The 24112-nt window shown below is 43.5% G+C and overlaps 1 protein-coding gene across 1 annotated transcript; it reads right to left on the reverse strand.

Annotated features, from left to right (window-relative positions):
* Positions 1–7117: 7117 nt before the first annotated feature.
* scp2b (sterol carrier protein 2b) lies at positions 7118–22397 on the reverse strand. Its single transcript, XM_063201421.1, has 5 exons — positions 22066–22397; positions 16951–17050; positions 14619–14748; positions 11367–11446; positions 7118–8269 (listed from the first exon to the last, which is right to left on the reverse strand). Exons 1-5 carry the CDS (start codon positions 22107–22109, stop codon positions 8174–8176), a joined length of 450 nt encoding a protein of 149 aa, XP_063057491.1. The 5' UTR covers positions 22110–22397; the 3' UTR covers positions 7118–8173.
* Positions 22398–24112: the final 1715 nt, after the last annotated feature.

Below are 24112 nucleotides of genomic sequence, written 5' to 3' on the forward strand. Positions count from 1 at the left end.
TTTAGCTGAGGCCGAGAGCTCTCAGCTAGATGATGAAAACACTGAGTCCTCCTTGTGTGTTCGTTTGCTCAAAAGAGATAAATCAGAGTTGTTATTTTCAAGGCTGTGTTGTTGGCTCAAGGTCAAATCCCTACATCACAGGAAAAAGACAGAGCCAACAGGACATTGCTACTACTGTAAATACAAGCTGGGGGGCAATGATTAATGTGTCAGACCACGACCACTGACATAGTGGACTGGGCCTGGGACTAAATAATCTGAACATGGGTGGTTGACGTTTAAGGGCGTAACACAACAACAACAAAAACGTTTTTCCAATTCCTGAAAAAAACGATGGGAAAAATTAAAAAAAAAAGAAAAAAATAAAGCTCATAGTCTGTGGAATTTCGCCTAATTTTTGCCATTTTTGGGGAAATGTGGCCGGCGGTGTGACATCCTTGGTGTGACATTTCTGTAAGATACAATAAAATTATTCATATTCTGCACAAACATATCGCCCATGCTCTTTGTACTATTGTTCCTTTAACCCCCACCCCACACACACACTACTACCCACCCGCACCCCTACCCCCACCCACACACGCCTATGCATTGTACAGGCAGATTACTGTGCTTTCACTGCATGGTTTCACTGTATTACTTGTAATAATTGTGTGAATGTGACAAGTAAATCTCCTGGTATCCTTGTATCCTTGCATGATACATGAAAAACAAGTAAGGATTGAATAACACATTGCATAAACATGTCACACCGCATGACATGAAGTCACACCACAGGAAATTCACTGCATTGTGGCCATTTTAATCCTTTTGTATACATGACTGACCTCTGAGATCATGCTAACTAGATAATGATATTGTGTTTAATCTTAATATGTGTTTTCATTTATAAAAAAAACTTAACTATAAGAGCAGTCACACCACAGGACACCATAAAATGAACCTAGGCATTGTGTGACAGAAACATTGCAATATGTAGACATATTAAGAGGTGAAGAGTCACCTTAAACTTCCAGACCACTCTCCAATAGCTGAGGTACTGACTGGCTAGGAGCCTGTCTTTAAGACCCTTGTAGTTGGCCTTGCAGCTGCCCGTTCACCAACATTGACATACATGTCACCCCACAGGACGCAATTTGTGTTACGAAATGGAACTTGTAGTTAATATTACTGTCTTGAATTGTTTTCACATTCACATATCTTAATATCAAGTTAATATTTATGCAATCATGCCAAATGCTTCATACATTATTCAAAATGCTGTTGGTTAATTTATATATATATTATATTCCAGGTTTCATTAAAGGGACACTGTGTGAGATTTTTAGTTGCTTATTTCCAGAATTCATGCTGCCCATTCACTAATGTTACCTTTTACATGAATACTTACCACCACCAACAAATTCTAAGTAACGGTATTCACTATAACTGGAAAAATTGCACTTTTCATACATGAAAAGGGGGATCTTCTCCATGGTCCGCCATTTTGAATTTCCAAAAATAGCCATTTTTAGCTGCAAAAATGACTGTACTTGGACCACACTAGAAAATATTTGTTTATTACTTAGTAAACTTTCATGTAAAGATCAAATTTGGCAATAGGCAGCCCAGTTTCAATGAGCAGCATAGTTGCAGTACCCTTTTTGACCATTTCCTGCACAGTGTCCCTTTACAGTAATGTTACAGTCACACCACAGGATATTTGACATATAAACCTTTACATAAATCTTAACAAAAATGTTTCTTCTCATCTAAGACTACAGGTAATATGAAACATAATGTACCACATCTTCTTTATTGACATTTGTTTTAAAGAGGAAAAATTACAGTTTTGTAGGTTTTTAACCAATGTTAAGTAAAAAACAAGGCGTCACATCTCCCACCCACATACCCCCTTCTCAATGCATACAATGTAACGGGGATGCAATTCTGGGCCTCTCCTCTTGATGCTACTATTGTAAATAGTGTGTGTGTGTGTGTGTGTGTGTGTGTGTGTGTGTGTGTGTGTGTGTGTGTGTGTGTGTGTGTGTGTGTGTGTGTGTGTGTGTGTGTGTGTGTGTGTGTGTGTGTGTGTGTGTGTGTGTGTGTGTGTGTGTGTGTGTGTGTGTGTGTGTGTGTGTGTGTGTGTGTGTGTGTGTGTGTGTGTATGAGAAAGAGCGTGGGTGTGTGTATGTGAGCTGACGCAAGGCTTATTGCTATATTCAAATGTGTGCTATATGTTCACTGCAATGTGCAATAATGTGTATTAGGTCTTTGTGTATGTTTTTGTGTTTGTGTAGTTATGTAAGTTGTCAGATACCTTCCTTTCCCTCTGTATTAATACAGCTACTCCACTCTACTCTACTCTACAAGCTGGGGGCGATGATTCCAGAGTCAGATTGACCTTCAGTTTGGGCTTGTGATGTGCTGTCCCCTAAGGGAGCGATGGAAGGGGGCGTGGGCTATAACAAAATCCTTTTGCGAGGCCCCATGTCTGAGATGGGATGATCCGTTACCTTCTGAGGTGCAGGGGCGCAGGGAACCCAACAAGGGGGGGACAAAGGTGTCATTGTCCCGGGCCCAGGTATAGGGGGGCCCAGATGTCACTACACATATTGGGTGAGAGGGCCCTTCAGATGAATTTGCCCCAGGCCCGATCAAAGCTGTCAGTGGCCCTGCAGAGGACTACTACGACATACTGTAGGTGCAAGAACAACATTGGTACATTTTTTTGGCCTTTGGCAGCAGCAGCCATGCCGTGGCAGCCGCCCATATAAGGTCCTTGGATGCCATTGGTGGCCCCTTGCATTTACAGTATGCGTGGCTCTCTCTCTCTCACTCTATTTTCCCACTCTCAGCCGATTTGTTGTTCTTTCTTTGCCCATTTCTCTCTCTCTCTCTTTCTCTCTCTCTCTCCCATAATATACAAACACTTGGTTATCAGCGCTGCCTGGTAAGTATTTGAGCTATGTTAAGGAAGGCAGTCCAAAAAGCTAAAAGGAACCACTCATTTCCTGTCTCTTGTTTACACTCGAGGCTATGAGGTTACAATGATAGGAGCACTTTAGTCTCCTCCAGAAAGGATGCTCTGCACACACGACATCCCCTGCATTATCTGCACAGCATGGAAACAGTGACAGGAGAGACGTGGAGAGAAACACAGATAGGGGCTTGTCTGTGTGGGTCCAAGAAAGCTTTCATTTGTTTCCAGTTGCTAGACTGGCCTTTTGTCAATGGCAGCCAGGGAGGGAAACAGCAGGTGCCATTGCCTGCAGCTCAGCTTAACAAGAGAGTCTAAGAAAGTAAGACACTATATAGTCTAATTCAATATATCAGTGGGGGAAACACAATAAAACACATTTACTCCCCCTGTTGGTATATTGTCATTTTATTAAAACCAATAATCCTGTGAATAAACCTTTTGTTACAATAATTTTTTCATAGACTACTCAAGTATAGATATGTTATGACTACTACACTCATTATGTCATACATCGCTAGTGTTCAGATTTGAAAAGAGGAGATTTCCTTTTCTCATTTTATTGGATGTAATTCCTGCACACAATGGTACTCATGGCAATTGTTTGTTCATGATCTGTGTATTACCCATTTAGGACCAGTACCAGGACACTCTATTGATACATTATCTATATACAGTCTATTGATCTATGATCTATACCACACTGTAGAGTCTTAAAGGTGCACGGTGTAATATTTCTGTCCAGAGATCATGGTTTCAGTAAGATAGTTTCATCTACTTTAATGAAACTGCCTCCTGACTGTACAGTATTTTCATATGCAGAAAACAGACTAGAGCACCTCACCACATGACAACAGCACCTCTTTGTACACTTTTGGAGCGTATCCCAAGGCCAGGGGAGTGCTCCAAGAACATGGTTAAGCGATGAACCTGGCAAAGTCAATCTACATCGAGTGGTAAACCTGCTAATACATAGCCCATATGTGGCACTTAGCTCTTCCATTGGATGATTTACCACTAGGCCTACCTAAAGGTTAACTTAACCTGGTTTGCTACTGAGGCAGGTTTTTGGTATACCCCCAACGCCAGCCAATACAGCAAAACGACCTCCATCCAGGCCTGCTGTTCCAGGAATGCATTACACAGCATAGTGCACCATTACTCCAACGAGGCTGGCCGGCAGTCGCCTCACTACTGTAACTAATCAAACCTATGAAATCCACTGACTGGAATGCAGCTCCTGCCATGTTCTGTATGTTATTACACGAGCTGCCAGGAGTGTGTGTGTGTGTGTGTGTGTGTGTGTGTGTGTGTGTGTGTGTGTGTGTGTGTGTGTGTGTGTGTGTGTGTGTGTGTGTGTGTGTGTGTGTGTGTGTGTGTGTGTAGGGGGTGGGGGGTCTGTGACATGCAATACAGAGAGAGAGAGAGAGAGAGAGAGAGATGAAGAGAGAGAGAGAGAGAGAGAGAGAGAGAGAGAGAGAGAGAGAGAGAGAGAGAGAGAGAGAGAGAGAGAGAGAGAGAGAGAGAGAAGAAAAAGAAAAGACAAACATGGAATCATGAAGGTCTACATGGAGCAGCAGCCGTGCAACTTGGAGCGTCGGCGTCCCTGAGGGGCAGGCAGAGATGAAGAAAAGGCCAAGGGCAGCGCACCGCACCGCAGCCAGCGCTGACATGACGTGTGATGTGGAGCAGTCATAGTAGTTAGTACTTCACTGTACAGCCAACGTGACGAGCAAGGGCCACACAGCTGCTTCTCCATCTGGCACAAGGCCATGTGTTCGTACAGAGGGCCGTAACCAGAGATTTTCAAATACCGGGGTCAAATACTGCGTGCTGTACTGCAGACTGTACATTTAGAATGCTTCAAACACTTTAGTCAAACTCCTAAGTTTGCTTTCATTAATCACTGCCTTGAGGATAATTGGGGGTGTGGTGTATATAGACTGAATTTATCATTGTTGATCATATATTGTTTTTCATCAATAGATCAATTTTACATTACTGAAAAAATATCGAGGACATGACCTCTGTGTCCTCAATGGAAGTTACGGCCATGAAACATGCGTCTCTCTATTCATACACACTACATTCAGCACGGCTGGCCTGGATATGCCGTGAATGGGGATGAGGGAGGTTTAAGTGTGCATATTCATAATGAAGATGGGAAGTACCTGCATGGCAATTAATTAAGCTGAAGATGGCACTTGCGATGGATAGCAGCACGGGCGGCTCATGCCTTTTTGATATGCTTTGCTTGTCTCTCTAGGTGAGCTGTTCAACCTGAAGGGCCCTTCTGCCCCTTGAGGACTCTTATAGAACATAATGGGCAGCATCAAATGACATAATTTAAAGTCTAGTCTTAAATATTGTTTGCTGCAATTATTTATTGATTGAGATATTTCCAGACGAACCAAGGAGAGCAGCACCATGTTTGTTTGCTCGGAAATGTACTAATGCACTGCCTCTTCTTCCAACAACACCCTACACTTCTGCTGCCACGTAGGCCTACATCATTTACAGGGACTGTGTCCTCCAAACGATAGTGAAAGCGTAGCCGTGGAGGGAAACACATAGTAAATACACCAGTCGTACTTTCCACGTCACATTTCCATGGCAGCTGTCCTGGTTGTCACAGAGTGATTGCTCATTGGCTTTTAAGAGAAGAGACTGGGAGCGAGCGCGTGAGTGAGAGCGCAGGCGATCTCAGAGCCAAAGCTCCAGTGGAATTTGGGTCAGTCCTCATTAACAGCTACGGGTTCTGGAGCCACACGTCCAGAGTTTGAGCAGGGGAAAAACAAAAAGCGTGGCAGTCTGAAAACAGGTCACCATCGGTTGAGTAGTAATAAGGAGACTGAAAAGGTTGAGTCATACCGTAGTAGCAGTAAAAGTGGAGCAGATTGTGCACAGAATCTTTACACTTGAAAGAAACACAATTTTTTTTCAAAAGCTGGAGAAGAATAACAGTTTGTTTAAAGAACCAGAAAGTTTGAATGTAGAAGTAGCAGTTTTGAAGTTTGGACGTCAAATGAGATAACTGTTTTGTTTTCAGCTGGAGTTTTGATCATAAAAGTATGAGGTCATCATGGCCCTGAATGAAGTTTCCAAACACACTCCTTGAATCTAGTCAAGATTTTAAGTTTAGATTACTTTTCATTGGATGAGTGGATATGAATGATACAGATAGAAGCTGATTATTCAAATGCAGAGAGAGAGAGAGAGAGAGAGAGAGAGAGAGAGAGAGAGAGAGAGAGAGAGAGAGAGAGAGAGAGAGAGAGAGAGAGAGAGAGAGAGAGAGAGAGAGAGAGAGAGAGAGAAAGAAAGAGAGAGCGAGCGAGCGAGAGAGCAAGAGAGAACGAGGGCACTCCACTTCATAGGTATGAGCCAAACTCCTTACTTTCAGTCTTTGGCAACAATAATGTTATCGTTACTATTATAGCATGGTTACGTTTTATGTGCTGCAGCCTACTGAGATGAAACCAGAGGGAAGATGGAACAACCGAGTGGGAGATAAATGAAGGAATGAAGGGAACGAGGGATTCCAAAGAAAAAGAGAACTTTCCGTCTCTAAGGCTCTGTTGCGACAGTAGAGCACCACACAGCTCAGGCAAAATAAGAAAAGAAAGCCATCTCAAACTGCTCAAGAGCACATCTTTGGGGTAATCTACTAAAGTCGATGGGAGGTCTAATTTAAGGCTATGATTAGGCCTAAGTGACAATTGCAAAAAGCACTGGCGGTTGCAATTATTTCTAAGGGTTTTTTTACAATTACATTTTTATCATCTATTTACTTCTGTTTCCTTGGTAATGTTTTTAGTTAGCACCTCCATCACCACTATTCTCCAACAAGAAATTCTAATTCCAATTCCAATGTAATTACGGTTACATCGTGGAAGTAACAGGGTTGGATATTCATGAACGGGCCTACTGAGCCCAGCCAGACACAGGGGACGAGGTTCCAAGGGTTCTGGCTAATTTTCATAATCATAATCATTTGGTGGTAGCCTTCAGAACTCTTGGAAAGTAAAATCAGTTCAGTAGTAGGAAATTAAATTCAGAAAAATAATGATGAAAGTGTAACAATAGACACCAGCATATCATGACTTCAAGGAGATTAATATATAAAGAAATAGCCCCATTAAGATAAACCAATCCTTCATTGTTAATTCAATCATCTTTGAAGTTTATTTAGTATAAAATCTTACACAAAGTGGGGCATTATTGAGAAAATCCTCACACATGGTTTAAATCATATTGAAGAGAGCATACTGTACCAATACAGCCAGGATACAGTAACCAAGACAACTCAGTTGAGTCTATAACGGATAATAATGACCTTATGCTATGCCCTGGTATGACATGGCATCACTGACGAGCTGAATAAAGGTAAGTAAGTACCCAAGCAATATTTAAGTTTCATAGTGCTTGAATTGATGCCGATTCAGTCTTCTGTCCTCAGTCTGTGACAATATTTGAAGGAGAATGTTTTCTTTATCATTTTAAGAATCTGAATTTCAGGTCCACACACAAACACACACACTCAGTAAGCATAACAACAGACTGAAGACACACACACAGACACATTCGTACAGGCACTTGACAGCTTTCCTGGTTGTCATCACATTACACACCAATACTAAGTTCAGTGCATAACCATCCAGGTATCCACCTCGTGCTCCGCCCATTACATGTTATTTTGTACTCCACAGAATTACCGGTTAATGGTTGCCATGCAAGTCTATGCACTCCACTGCAATACAGGAAATTCAATGAGAGCATGGTGGCACCTCTGTAACCAGGGATGATAAGGTGGATAGCGTACTGAGTATGTTAACAACGAAAATAAAAAAATCATGCCCTCCTTATCTAGTGGTCGTAACAGAGATTATGCTCAGTCAAGAACTTGATCAAGTAAATTGCATTAAAAACAATGACCTATTGCACTCCTACAGACTCCTTTTAAACCTACAGAGTTACAAACCTAGGAACAAAACCAACAAAAAAAATACAGCTGAAAGAGAAATGGAAGGAGCAACAATAAAACAAGACACTTTCTGTTTCATGTGTCCGCTACAGAGTTCACACCGCCATCCAGGATGTAGGAAATCTTTGTTGCCTGCTCTGTGTTTGGTTGAGTGGGGTGGGTTAGTGGTTGTGTTCACGGGGGTCAAAGGTCGTTGCCTTGACAACGGCGACAACGGCGGCAGCGGCGGCCCATCACAGCTTGGCTTTGCCTGGCTGAAGTTGCAGGTTCTGGAGCTTCATGGCGAGGCCCATGTTGCCTGTGATCTTCAGCTTGCCTTGGAAGAAAGCCTGTGAAGTGAAGAGAGGAGGATGAAGAGGAGAGCAGTTCAAAGCCGGGCCAGAGACACATACATTACATACATACCACTGTGAACATGTAGACAGAATCCTGCACAGGCACACCCACCCAGCATATTGTACATACCACTGTCGCACACATAGACAAAATCTTGCAGAAATGCATACACACACCACAAACATAATGCACATACCACACACACACAAGCATATATAGACAAACTTACACACACGCACACGCACACGCACATACTCTGCCAGCCACTTGTATCAAAGGCAATGCCTCAGAATTATTCACATCATCAAAAAAAAGAGAAAAGGGAGAAAAAGGGAGAAGAGATGATTGCAGAGTGCTGTGGGTCTCAGAGGAATGTCTGTAGTGGGGACTAGGGGGTTCAATTGGCTACCAGCCTGGCTCTCTGATAGGAGGTCGTTGGGTGGCGCTGCTCTATCAAAGGGCCAGGATGAAAGGTGCAAGAACAGGGAGAAAAGTGTGATCCCCCCCCCAGAGGACTCAGTCATAAGCACACTCTTTGCTATAACTATCAAGAGTGCAGACGGAGCGGAGGAAATGGAAGCAAAGAGCCAGGGAGAGACGCATTAAAGCATGTCAGTGTACCCTTCACATAGAGAGCTGAAATGAACCCCCTCACCCCCATGCTCGGCTACCAGATGGCACATTCAGGCCCACTTATAACTGTGCCGGTGCCCGTTCCCGCACCTAATCGCAAAGTGGCTGTTGTGTTCACGCCGCCGTTGTGTTCATGCCACAGATCTTAGCGTTCGCGAACCGGAAAGTTGGTTCGCAAACGCGAACCACAAAATACTTGGTGATGACAACGTGTCCGTCAGCAGGTTCATCCAGGTAACAGAGTCACATGCGGGAAAAGTTCAGAGCCCAGTATGAACACGGGCGGTTGGCAGATAAGCCCTTTAGTGCCGAACGTATCTGGTGCGGGCACCGGCACCGGCTCCGTTCTGGTCGGCCTGAAAACCACCAGAGAGAACATGTTGAACCTTGTGACTAGACATTTGAATTCGTCCTTGTTCAAACTTGGTGTTAAGGTGTAGAATGCTGTCACGACCTGCGTGTATACAAAAGAATGTTGTCAAGACTTGCTTGTATTCAAAAATTAAAGCTACTTGGTAATGCGTAGGTTGAAGTTATGATTTGTACAACACAGCTGGCCTAAGGATTACTGAATACCACAAAAAAATGTTTGACTCTAGTGACGACAAACATTTCTTATAATTTGCACAGAAGGACACAAGAGAAGCCCTGAGGATGTTGTTCAACACAATGGCACTGACTGTTTTGATAACCCAGACTCGATCACGAGTTTTCTTCACAAAGCATTTTTTCCAAGACAAATGCCCCTTATCTCAACTTTTGAAGCTTTTTTAGCTTGGTGAAATTTGTGGGCTGCACACAAATCATTGATCAAGGCTTTTGAGTAAACTGACTCATTCTGCTACTCAATAAGATAAAGAATAAATATACACTGTAGATAAATAAATACAGCCCACTGGCAGAGTACAAGAACCCTCTCCATTCTCTAAACTACCGTGCTGCATCTGTTATTCTACTCAGTGTGAGACTGAAATAGTAGTGCACAAGAGCCCTCTGTCTCCCATGCATTGTAAAAAAAGTAGTCTTTTATGTATAGGCTCCTAACTCAAGTGACTGATTCCAGACACAGTCGCTCTAAAAACTTCATAACACGTTCTTCTCTTCTGTCTTCACGTTATGGTAGAAGAATAGAGGGGTGGGCTGTTGAGGCAAACAAATTATAAATGTGTTCCAGATTGTCTGGATTGTGTCTGGTGTGTGAGAGGACAACCAGATAATAAATGCTAAACATCGACACCACCCTGCAGCGGCGGGCCACCTGTCACAGTGCCAGCGGCGCTGGAACAGCCACGGTCTCCTCTCTACGGGTCTCTGTAGACATGGACGGAGGAAGTCGACTCTCCTGCCAACGCGCCCACGCCCACGCCTACGCCTGCATCCGCACCCGCATCCGAGTGAGCAGGTGTCTGGAGGTTAAGGGGGGGGGGTGGCTTTGGAAGACGCCTGCACAGGCCGATAGGCTGTAAAAGGGGGTTGCTGGTCGGACCCAGACTGAGGAGAGGAGAGGAGAGGAGAGGGGAGGAGAGGAGAGGGGAGGAGAGGGGAGGAGGGCTGAGGAAAGGTGAGGAGAGGAGAGCTGAAGAGAGGAGATGAGAGGAGGGCTGTGGAGAGGAGAGGAGCAGAACCATCCCCATCTCCGGTGATCAAGACACCTGGAGCACGGCTCTTTGGATCTGAACCGGATCAGGTGCACTCTGGGACCTCTTTGGACTTTATGAGTCCATCCTCAACACACAAACACAGCGCAGAGCAGAACAGGGAAGATAATAGCTCCGACTGACAGCTGAGCTCTGTTGGATCATGTGTCCGTGTTGTTACGCATCTTTGCGAACGCCTCTCTTGACAAGCCAACACTTCCTTATAGACATGTCTATCTGTAAAGATTGCTATTCATTCACCCAGGCCATGCAAATCTCAGGAGTTGCACAGTAATCCCTCTTTTCCACTGGCAGTTTTCTGGTAGGCCTACAGCTCGAAACAGCGCGACTCGGACGCCACTTTATGCTTTTCGAATAGGTACAACACAGTACAATCATAAAGCAAAAGGTGGCGGCTGAGTCACACTATGTCAAGCTGTAGGCCTACCAGAAAAGAATTTCAGAATTTTCTTTAGTGAAGGTGATGTCCATATAAGAAGTATCAGAGACATGATGTGACTATCATTTATAAGGCTATGCTGCACAGTGTAGATTCGATAACCACTAAAACATATATTTTCATGAGGCCACTTTAGAAATGACAATCATCAGAGAGCCTGGTCAAGGTTCAAGCTCAAGGCGGACTTAACAATGAACCGCTGGGGAAAACAGGCAGTCCAGTTTATGTAGACATATATAAAATATGCTCGTGAACTCCAAAACAACTGCTTGTAAAGAGCAACACAACAGCACTGCTGAGTAACAAAAGTCTATAAAAAAAGAATCACTGGCGTCCATCACTGGAGTTGGGAACACTCACCGTTTGCGGATTCATTTTTCCCGTCATCAGGGCCAGCAAGTCACTATCGGACATGGCGATGGTGCAGTCGGCCTTCTTAGCTGGGGTGGGATGGGGGTGGAGGATGGTGGGGTGGAAAAAGAAAAGAGGGACAAATCGGAAAATGTTAGCAGATGAAAGTATGCTTTGGCGTGGCCTCCCATTAGCATTGTCAGCACATGGGCGCCTCATGCAGTCCTGGTACCTTTCCCAGAAGGACCCCTCTCTCCCTCCTGCCTCTTGCTCTCTCTCTCAGGCAGTGACTCATTGGTATGTTCAAAGAGGGCCAAAAGGGGCCCCCATCTCTGTCTCTTTCTCTCTAACGTATATTCACTGTCAAAATATCCCCTCTCTCTCTCTCTCTCTCTCTCGCTCTCTCTCTCAACCACACTCAAATTCAATCTCTCGCTTTCTCCCTATTCCTTCCAATCACCCTCACTCACACACACAGAGGCACACTCGAATGCATAGATATACAGTACATACACACAGGAAACTATGAAGGTAAACAAACCAATGTGTTCAAACTCTACATACGGTACATCCGCACCTTCTCTCCCCCCCCCCCCAAAAGGCACGGTTACATCAAAGTATACAGCTCTGGTTGAAGTGTGCAGCAGAGAGAAGGTGCCCTCCAGACACTCGTTAACATCAAGGCTTCCAAGAATCTCCCTCCAAGGCCTCTTGCGCAAGCCCCGCTCATCTCATTAGGTTAGCGCTAACATAATTGAAATGCCCATTGATACCTGCCGTGTTATTAACCAGAAAGACCTTCACAATCTGAAAATGGCCCCTCCTGACACTCTCGCACTCATTAAACAGCAGTCCTTTGACAACTCAAAAGACCACGAAAGTAACGTGCCCAGAGACGCTGGAACAGTTATAACAGTGGTTCCCAACCTTTTTTGAACAAACAACCCCTGGACCTCATCCTAAGCCCCCCAACATCCCCTTGACTTCATTATAAGCCTGCCGACGCCATACTTGGTATCAAAAAAATAAAATAGACTAATGCACCTCAATAACGACTAAGCAAGGCCCCCTCTCAACTGTATCCTTTTCAACGCCCCTTAGGGCTCCTCAACGCCCCCTGGGGGGCTGTACCACCCCCGTTGAGAAACACTAGTTAGAACCTAGAATATCTTCAACATGCCCTCGTTTTACTTTCAAATACATTTGAAGGTATAGTTTTCCCTTTTCCTCAAGATGCAGTATCTACACCGGGGAGTGGAACATGAAAGCATCTCTTCATGAAAAGCTAAGTGTTTTTCATCTGTCTGTTGCACTCATTAAGCAGGAGGCACCTGACAACCCTAAAGACCACGAAGGTAACGAGCCCAGAGACGGTGGAACAGTTAGAACCAAAAAAATCTTTAACGTGCCCTCGCTTTGCTTTCAAATACATTTGAAGGTATAGTTTTCCCTTTTCCTCAAGATGCAGTATCTACACCGCGGAGCGTAACATGAAAGCACCTCTCTCCTCGTGAAAAGCTAAGCAGTGTTTTTCATCTGTCTGTTTTCTGATGAACGTACAGGTTTTCTACTAGCGGTAGATTCCTAGAATCAAAGCAGGCTATTGGGGCCTAGACCTGTAGCTAATGGTCTCAAATCAAAAGAAATGTACAAAATAAAAGCAACTGGTTGCAGTCCCTGAAGCAACAACTGACAAAGAGGCACTATTGACCAGGATCAGGATAGAAATTCCCGTAACGGAAAGAGATGCAAGGCTTTTACAAAGCATCAAAATATAGCCCTTCTTGTTGTAGCTTAGCTATAAATAAAACACCTCCTTTTGAGATGTGGCAGCTGGATGGAATGAGGGACAGACAGGATGGCAGGAAGACATTAACCAGACAAATAAAAGAGAATGTGCCTTTGAACATGGCACAGATGAACCCAAGTGCTGTTCTACATTCAGATTAGGGATGGCACAAACCGCACCGAAAACCGAAACCGTACAATTCACACACATACCGAACCGAACCGTGCAATCCATCGCAAACCGCAATTCATGTACTGCCCAGAAAAATATGTAAAACAGAGATTCTAGGAGTATCTTATCCAGTCTCTCTGGTTAAAACGTTAGCGTATAAGACCCAATCAGAGAATGACACAATTAACATCACACCATTTTCACATCATAAGCCTATACAAAACATATGTAGGATATTTAGTGATAAGTCCAATTCTATTAGCCAGCCAGTGCACCATTTATCATGAACTAAAAAAAAAAGAACCGTAGAGAACCGAAAACCGTGACCTTGACACCGCGATATGAACCGAACCGTGAATTTTGTGAACCGTACCACCCCTAATTCAGATGCTATTCTTCCCCTGAGCTTCCGCCATGCATGCATCACATTTGCAATCTGGATTACACCTGGCTCTTAAAGTGGAAAAAAGCCTGACAGTAAAACAGACGCATGTGCTCTTTTTCCATACCAACTAAGGAATCCTTAATTAGTCAGTCTCATGTGAATCTCCTCTGGTGACGTCCCATTTATCCTGAAAAAAGTATGTTTTGCACACACCTGACCTGGGTATAGTTCTGCAGCATAGCAAGTAAGGATTTAGGTTTGATGTGAGTCTAACATGATTTGTCGTGATGCTCTTGAGATGTGAAGTTGGTTTGAGTTTAGGGCTGCTACGATTAATCGACTAATCGATTATAAAAATTAGTCTACAAGAATTTTCATAGTCGACTAATCCTTTCATTTAATTCAATGCTTTTTAACTTACATTTCTAATGCTTTATTACTTTATTGAAACCTAAAAATTGGATGTTGTATCTCGGAGTAAATAATCTACTATCATGATTTAAAGCTCATTGTGAGCTCAGGGACGTCATTTTAACGGTTTCTTTCTTTTTTTCTCAATTTCCTTGAAGATTAAAGTGCTAGAGTACTTGAAAAATTAATCGTTTGACTAATCGCCTATTCGAAAAAAATAGTTTTTAGATTAATCGGGAGAAAAATAATCGTTTAGGACAGCCCTATTTGAGTTGTTTACACCACGCTTGTTTTGGAAATGCAAGGTTGGTCTGAGGCATGTTGCCCCAATGCCATGGCCTAGAAAAGTGGGGCTGATTTGAGTATGCCTACAGTAGTTTTAGTAGAAGTAGCAAAGTGCAAAGTGATAGCAAACTTAAACAAACACAACTCCTTTGGAGAGGACAGGTGGGCCTGCAGCAGAGTTCTACACTTGCATGATGTTGGGGAGTAGTCGCTACCGTACCCGTGTCGTTGTGGACGGAGCCTTTGCCATTCTTCACGTCCACAATCCAGGTGGCCTCTTTGCCGTCTGGTCCGCCCTTCACCTTGAATGCGAAAACACCACCGATTTTCTTCACAAACTGCTCCCCCTCCTGTGACCAAGCAAGACATCAAGGCAATATAATGTTAACAACATTGAAGTCAGTGCTTGTGTTTTCCCCCCTATGTCATTCTTTGTGCAGTTAACATTTGCCCCTTCGCGCAAGTGGAAAAGAACATGAGGACGTGTCATCCCAACAAAGACAAACACAGCCGAAACAAAAACATCGCCCTTCTAATGTGAACCAGATTGTTCGACGTGTTTGCCAGCTCCATTGCATAAAACAAGGCAAAACTAGGCCACAGCCTTCCTTGAAAACACTTCTAGCACTGAGCCCATTTTCGAGGGATCGAACGGGCGAAACGGGACACATCTTATTTTTGGATGTGCAAAAACACTCATCAGCAGTGTGCAAAAAGGAAAAAAATTGAGAGGTAACAACCCCTTGGACATCCCATGCTACCCAAAAGCCAAAAAGCAATGCCAGACACAAGTCTAAACAGCACCGCTCTCAGTTGGATACTAGATTCCTTCATCACTGGCCAGAGCTAGCTCATTCTTGGCCTGAGCCTAGCCCAAGACCTGGGAGACAGCTACCTGCAAAGACATCTGCGAATCTGCACAGGCAAGAGGGTCTTTCACGGTGGCTCATGACGGTTGAATGAAAAAAGCAGTGGCTGAGAAAAGCACGACGGCATCATTTGAACTGGCCAGTCTCGATATGCTGTGAGTTTTGGAACGGACAGAACAAAGCACTGCAGACTTACAAACCAGTGACCTGAAGTCACAGCTCAGTAGTTGGAGGTGAAAGCAGCCTTTCTGAGCGTGCTTTCAGCGTATGAGTATGAGTATCCGTGAGAGGAGGGTGAGAAAGAGAGAGAGAGAAAGTGGAAGTGAGAGAAAAAGAGATAGCAAAACAGAAAGAAAGAAGAGGGAGAAGCAGGTAGCACCATAGCTAGTTATCAATGAAGAAAATACCCCCCCCCCACAAATATAGATTAAAGGCCATGAAACCATTAATCATTTAACGGAAACATTTTCTCCTTCTTGAGACCCTGGGTGCGACTGATGGTGCTGCTGATGCCTTTCACGCTTCCTTATTCTCACTAACACCCAAACACTTAACACAAACACACACACACCTTTCTTTAGTTCACACTTTATCATTATTTCACACATGCACGCTTGCGCACACACACACACACACACACTTTTCTTTACCTTACCAAGATTGTTCTCCCTCATCTTTTTCCACCTGTGCACAGCACCTTGGATATAATAACATGTGGGTCCATACCACAGCATGAAATGTCTCTAAAAATGATCATACAAGTTGCGGAGATCTGTTTTTTTTTTTTTTTTTACGAAAAAGGGTCCAATTAAGGTGCTGCCAACTATGCCCTCCTCCACCACCCTGCTGAAGTGCCGATGAAAGGCTGAAAGTGAATGCAATAAAACAAGGTGATGCTTTTTAGAGAGACAAGCAAGGAAGAAGAATTGGAACTTCATATTCAGCAGGTTATGTTGGACGTAGCGAGTCCTAAATAAGGATATTTAACTGGTTGGATGGATTCAAAATGGAGTCAATGGAGAGTACATAAAGATGTAAAGAAGATTATGTAGATTATGTAAATGTCATTTATTTCCAAAATGCATTAAATATATATATATGTTTAATAATTGTTTTATTACCTTTAGATTGATTAATAAATGACTGAGGCTCTAAAAACAGCAATATCCTCGGGGCGCTGTGGCGCAACGCGCTAAGCCCCCAACATTTGGGCTTGCATGCCCATGGGGACCCTGGTTCGAGTCTGGCCTGGGGTCATTTCCCAATTCTCCCCCATCTCTTTCTCCCGCTCACTTCCTGTCAGCATCTCATACTGTCCTATCAATAAAAGCATAAAAATAAAAATATATAAAAATAGCCTTATTATGCAGCATTCACAGCAGTGTGAATTGGCATACTAACTTACACTGTAGATCTTAAAGCACCGCACACATCATGTGCACTCAGCTCAAAAAGCTGGTAGCTGAAAGTCATATCAGACAATAACTGCAATTGATAAGTTAATCATTAGTGAGTAATTGCCACGGCCTGTGGCTGCTCCTTGCCCTATGACCTATGCCATATGACCTATGCTGGCAGCCAACGCTAGATGCTTGAGATGTGTGTGTGTGTGTGTGTGTGTGTGTGTGTGTGTGTGTGTGTGTGTGTGTGTGTGTGTGTGCACACGCGCTAGATTCTTGGTACCTCTTGTAGTTTTTTGTTGATTTCCTGGAAGACGGCATGTGCCTTGAAGCCCTCCAAGTCAGCCGCTGCACTGGTGCCTACAGCCTGGATATGGGGAGCACTGGGGAGGACAGACAGGCCAGACACAAGACACAACTTGGTGAGACAAGGAAGCAGGATGCTTGAGCTCTCTCACTCAATCACTCACTGACACACGCACACACACACACAATTACATTTACAACCATAAACAAAATCAACAACACTGTAAATAAGATGCAAATGGTCATAACAAAAAAACTCTTTCTTCCCGGAAAACACCTTTCAGAAACACAGAGACCTCTTAGAGCAGGGGTGGGGAACCTTTCTCATTCGAAGGGCCACTTCAAATTCATCCGAGGGCCGTAAAAGTCCTTCGAGGGCCGTACTATGAACACAAACCAGGATTTTCCCCTTAACTTTTGGCCTATATTTAAGGCAGCCACCTTTTAAACAAACACCACCTTCTTTAGGTTCCCTGAATATAACTTAATTGTATTGCATTTTCTAAGATTCCTTTACAAAATATGTCATATTTCATGTGAAGCTGAATAACATTCAAATTATATCGGGGGCCAGATAAAAAGGTTCCCCACCTCTGTCTTAGAACTTATGAGCTTAGAGCTTATGTACACGGTAGCACTGTTGTTACAAAAGAAAATTGTTGAAGTGCTTTTCTTGCCACTTGAGGAAAGCCATTCTTTGTGAATAAAGTCAACTACACACAACTGTAAAAGCATTCTGGATCTGCAAAACAGCCCAAAGCCTCAATAAACATCTACTTCAGCATGAAATACTACTTGAGGGCGAGAAAGAAGGAGCCAAGGTCAAGTATCCATGCAGACTGTTCCAGTAAACAACACTTGGAACTTCAGTGTAAATACAATATAAGTTCATAACCTTATCACAAACTCTGGGTCCAACTCAATATCTAGCCTCTCCTTTTTCTGGAAGCCTCCTGCGTCACCTCCAATGAAGTTTCCCCACTGTCAGCCTAAGCACAACAAGCCATTCAACATCCCAAATGCAAATGAGAAAATGACCTGTGAATGTGCTGTTGGAATAGAATTAACTTCTATTGTCAAGGACATCTTGCTTCGCATCACAAGGCCACAGGCAATAGGAGATGTCGAGTTGGACCCTTTGTTTTTATATTGAGTGGTCAATTGCAGCAAAAGAAAGGATTTGATTTTGATCTGACAAACCATCTTTCTCTGATTTTAACATACCATGCATGCACATTGGGTGCGTCTATTTCCAGAAATGCAAATGTGTACAATGTGCTAACTAGGAAGGTGCGATGTGCAAACCACACGGTGCAATGTGCAAATCAATGCGCAAATGATGTGAAGTTCAACAAAGATCTTACACAGAATCATATCACTTTGATGAACAAGTTAATAATAGTGACCTGTGAAGGAAAATAAACAACACATATTTCCTACATGCAAAAACAGGAAAGTATGTCTCACAAACAAAAATAATCAACAAGTGATACTTTCACTGTCAAAGTATGAACATTATTTCCAACAAGAACATTTTAAGAAAGTGGTATAATCCCCAAACTGCATTCGCACGGACCTGCGCAATCAACCAGCCCACACCAAAAAATATATAAAAACTAGAAGCACTCAGAGTGCAGACCTCCGCCAAGGAGGCTGCTTGATAAAACATTCCACTATGTTACACCCCATTTTCATTTTAAGTCTTTCTGCCTTCTTTTGAGGAGTTAGAAACTGGAATGCTTTGCCCTGTCCTGCGATTCAATTTGAAGTCACTAGGGGCATCTAGATTTATAGGCCAGCAATGGTGAAGAATCTTTAAAAAGGTCCTGGTTCTGGTTCGCGATCCAGATCACCAACAGAATTTTATCACTTGTTCCTTGGGTCATTCATAACTAACAACTCCACAAGTTTCGTCCAAATCCGTTGATTACTTTTTGAGTTATCATGCTGACTGAATCTTTTAAAAAGTCCTGGTTCCGGTTTATGATCCGGATCACCACCAGAATTTAATCATTTGTTCCTTGTGTCATTATCAACAATTCCACAAAGTTTCGTCCAAATCCGTTGATTAGTTTTTGAGTTATGCTGCTGACAAACAAACAAACAAACAAACAGAGACAGAAAAACAAACCAACGTGACCGAAAACATTACCTCCTTGGCGGAGGTAATAAATGAGGCACTGATTTACACACTCTGAGGAGTAGGCCATCTTGCCTAATAACTCAGACAGATGTTTTAGCATTCAGACAACACATTAAGCCCAGGTGCCCAATTAAGGCTGGACTACGCGAGTACATCACTGACCCCAATGGAGCCAGAGGGATGAAGGACTGGCAACGCGAATGGGAGCCAGCTACAGTACAGCTCCCAATGCCAACATGCTAATGCGGAAAAGGAGAGGGAGAAAAGAGATTTATCATAGGGAGTAAAAAGGTCTGTCTACTGTGGCTGTGGCCCAGGAGGAACATGGGGAAACAGGATGTCCACAAGACACAGAGACTGGACTGGAGAGACGTTCACGAGTTCAGCACAGGGCATCCAATATTAAAAACACACACACACACACACACACACACACACACACACACACACACACACACACACACACACACACACACACACACACACACACACACACACACACACACACACACACACACACACACACACACACACACAGCCTACAGCCATGGATACAGTTGAAACACAGAATGCACAGTTCCAAATACTGCATGAAAATCCATTTGCGTGAGAACCAGGTTATAGTGTCCTACCCTCATATGTAAACCTTTGCTAGTCTGTTTCTCCCTTAATATTAGTGTCAGATTCACACAAATGCAGTTCTGGGGTGCTACCTTGCTACTAAACAGTCACAGTAAGTATGATTGAAATACGTGTCGGTTGGGTTCTATTTACTCTCAATGGTCCCACATCACTAAGATTTTTAACATTATTTTTTAGGCCTATTGGTTCTCTTAATCTACTTGGAAATGTGGGAACATGGAGTTGTAGAGCATAGGGCTTATATTTGAATAATTTCTTTAAACTGTTGGAACATGAGCATCAGGAATAAGCTGGGACCATTGGGCTGTGGGACCAATGGGCCGTGGGAACATAGAGCTGACCCCAAATGGGCCCTTAACTCCTGAAAGTGTACCAGACTCAACAGTATCTCCATTGTTTGCTGTAAAACCTAACTAAGGTGTAACTGGCAAACAGGATAGGATAGCTAGAGCTGAATTGGCATCACTGGCACCAGCCGACATTGAGAGGAATGGTACATGGACTGATACCCAAACTTTAAGGACACCGATTGGGGTAAGAGAGTTTTCATAGCTCAATAGTGGATGAACACTGATTAGATGGACTGATTAGCAAACTACTCCAAATGTAAATGTGAGGAGGATATTAACAAGGTTCAACACTATGAAGAAACATGCCATAAAATAGACCTAAGAGAAATGCAGCCATTGTGCTGATGATGTGCACAGAATTTTCATTAGTCAAGGTGGTGTGGGGTTAGCCGGTATTAGAGAGTGACTGTCATTACTGCAATGGCTATGCTTTGATGATTCATAAGAATTATGATATGAAAACCCTAAGAGTACACATTATTGGCAAAGCAACTTTAGAAATAACATTCACAACACAAAATAATAATCTTTTTTGGGGACTTGACCAGGTGCAGCACCTTAGCAATAAAGTGCTGGGGGAAAGTGACAAATGAGAGTTTGACTCAGCACAGGGCTGAGTTTTACTTGGGCAGTAAGCGGTTAGGGCATTGGACTTGTAGCCCAAAGGTTGCCGGTTCGACTCCCGAGCCGGCGCCACCACGTTGGTGGGGGGAGTAACTAACCAGTGCTCTCCCCATCATCCTCCATGACTGAGGTACCCTGAGCATGGTGCCGTCCCGCTGCACTGCTCCCTTAGGGGCGCCATTGGGGGCTGCCCCCTTGCACGGCTGAGGCATAAATGCAATTGTGTTGTGTGCAGTGAACATTTGTGTGCTGTGGAGTGCTGTGTCACAATGACAATGGGAGTTGGAGTTTCCAAGGTGGACTTTCACTTTACTCCTGCTCCATCTTTAGCACACATTTTAATAGTGTACCGGTACTCGGGGTTTCCCCCCACTTCATGTAAACGGCCTCGACAACAGATGCACTTTTGCTGAGTCCCCTGAAAATATTTAGATTTTGTATTGGGAAATTAGGTTTGTGAAGCTGCTTTACAAACAGCTTCTTTCTTTGGTTTTATTTAGGGTTTCATATCATATATTATATAATATTAAACCCTAAATAAAAACATTTACACCAAACTTCAGTAGGACATGCATTTACTACTCGGACTAAACAAAGCAATTTGGTTTAGAATATTTGTCGAAACCTCACTTTTCCCCAAAGTAGGTTCGGGAAATGCGAAGTTGTCAAACGGTTACCCCAGCATTCAAAATGTTAGGCAGTTTGAAAGCCCGACGCTGATTCCGTCCTCAACCTTCACCCTGCAGGTGCGGTGCCAGTAGCAGCTAGAACTGCCGCTTGAGCTACTTCAGTTCATGTTTGGTAAATCTAGAACTCTACGTATGCTTGCCAGCCAGCTAGTAAGGGGCGCGCTAGTAGTTCAATGTGGCTGTGCTCTCCTAGTGACGCAACACTGTCAGCGTTGCAACTAGTCAGGCCAAGAGCAATGTTTTGTACTTTCTGAGTTCCCGAAAATACGGGAACTCGTCCCACTTTGTTGGTAAGCAAACAACCATAAGCAAACCAAGGGAGGCGGGTCAAATGTTATTTTTTATGCTCTTGGTCAGACCAAGTCTCGAAGAGATTTGAACGTCGATGACAATCAGGCTAGTTCAATGTAACCTTTGCACAGTTTTCATGACACGCGGACAGTTTAAGATAGAAACAATACTGGGCATATACTAGCTATAGAGAGGTGGACGCCTAATACAACCCAAGTTGGCGTCCAACTCCCAACGTGTTTTGAGGCGAATACTGGAGAGGATTTGAGCTACAGAGGGCAAGGTGTCTCGTGTAGGCTACCTTCCTTTCATCAGATGTCAAATGCAATGGCAAATGTAAGGATGTTCCTCACCTTATTGTCTGTGAGACACGCAGTTTGCAAAGTGTGTCTGGCATACTGGAAACGAAGAGTGATGAGAAAATGCCAATATGAATTCAGATGTAGTTGGGATATAACTATGGCTAGCTGTCGTAATGAAGCCCTGTCCACTTCCCACTTCCTTGTTTCTTGTTACTAGACCAAAGGAGTCACATGCCGAGACAACGGAGCTAGGCTTTCTAGGGGATTTAGATTTTAACCGTAATTAAAACGATTAGCGTGGAAGCTTGCAACACGACTGTTGTTTAAGTTGAAATAAAAACACTAATATTTGGGCAAGTATGAAGCGAGTTGAGTCCGTTGGCATGCTACAAGCGCAAACTAATTCTGATGGAAACCTGGCTGCATGAAACGACAAAGCGAGCATGTACAAAGCAACCGATTGCTGCCACCTTGTGGCCAAAAAATGCTTTCACGTGCTGTGACTTGGCTGCTCTAGGGTCAGTGCCAAATTATTATTATAAGGGTTTATGCAATGAGAAATTATAAAATGTTTCAATACATTATTGTAAACATTTCCATCAGGTTTTCTAAAATGTATTTTGTACTTCTGTGTGTATCATCAATGGCTTTTCAACATTTTTTTTTTTAAACAAAATTAATGTCTGCCCCTAAAATGTCAAGTGACATAAAGGCAATTAAAGATGTAGGGCCTAATATTGGGTATTTACACAGAATAAAAGTGTGCCAAAAACAGTTAGGCCTACTTGGGGAATTAAGTGTGTCACTTTGAGTTCCTAAAATGTCAATTGCTACGTTTACATGAGACATTTAGCCTAATTCGGAATTAACTGACTAATTCGGTTTAATTCCGCTATGAAAACGTCATGTAAACACATCTTAATTCGTAATTAAAGGAAAGATCAAAGCAAACTCAACGGATCTATTTAATTCTGAATAATTCCCCGTGTCTCAATCCACGCACTTGTGCACTTGTGCACAACTGTGTTTCAGTGCATAGGGCGCTCACACTGAAAATTTCGGTTGAGTCAGTGCACTGAAAGCGCCCGGATGATCCCCTATTAACAATGGCGGAAAACGCAGTGCTAGAAAGATGGAAACTGCACGCACTAAACGGCCACCACGCTGACAATAAAATGGCAGAAACTTACCGTTTAGTTTAGTAGCGATTATTCGGGATGGAAAACCTCATGTAAACTTAGTGAATGTGGCGTAACAGCCATTTAGTTCATTTGTGCCAGAAGACCATCCCAATGTCTAATTCCATGCACTTTTGTCAGTGCACTGATGGACGGAGGTCTCCATGCATAGTGTCGTGGAAAACTTTGAGCACTATGCACTGTGCCATCGCTGGAAGTGACGGCTGAGCATGGCATAAGTTCGCCAAAATATCGGTTGGCTACTGTTTACAATGGCTTTACTGTTTACTGTTGGCTGCTGTTTGCACAGCGTCTCGTGCTTGTATTTACATTTCCTTCACCCTGAAGGGCAACAATCACACACACAATACTTGGGTTGGCATGAAAAGGTTGGTGTCTCAGCAACATTACTTACAGATAGGAGACTGTTGACCAGACTCTTCTTCTGAACTTGGACGCCACATTTCCTAAGTTTCATTGACAACATGGTGGCCGTTTAGTGCAAGCAGTGTCCATTGTTCAAGCGCTGCGTTTTCCGCCATTGGTAGGGGATCATCTGGGCGCTTTCAGTGCACTGACTCAACCAAAATTTTCAGCGTTAGCGCCCTATGCACTGAAACACAGTGCCCGAAGTGCAGAAGTGCGTGGATTGAGACACAGGGTGTGTCTCACAAGTGCGTAGGGTGCTCACTGAAAATTTCAGAGGACACAGTGCAGTGCTCAAACATTTCAACTTAACACCTCAGTGCACTGTGTGCTCTATGCACTAACCGTCAGTGCACTGACAGAAGTGCTCGATATGAGATGCAGCGCATGTCACAGGAAATGACACCACACAGAAGGACCCCTGACAATTGTTGCCTTCACCAGCTCGGGACCTCTCGAGACAGCTGACGACACTGCTCACATGACAATCGAGT

This window comes from Engraulis encrasicolus, chromosome 6, assembly GCF_034702125.1.
Source record: "Engraulis encrasicolus isolate BLACKSEA-1 chromosome 6, IST_EnEncr_1.0, whole genome shotgun sequence".
NCBI lineage: Eukaryota > Metazoa > Chordata > Actinopteri > Clupeiformes > Engraulidae > Engraulis > Engraulis encrasicolus.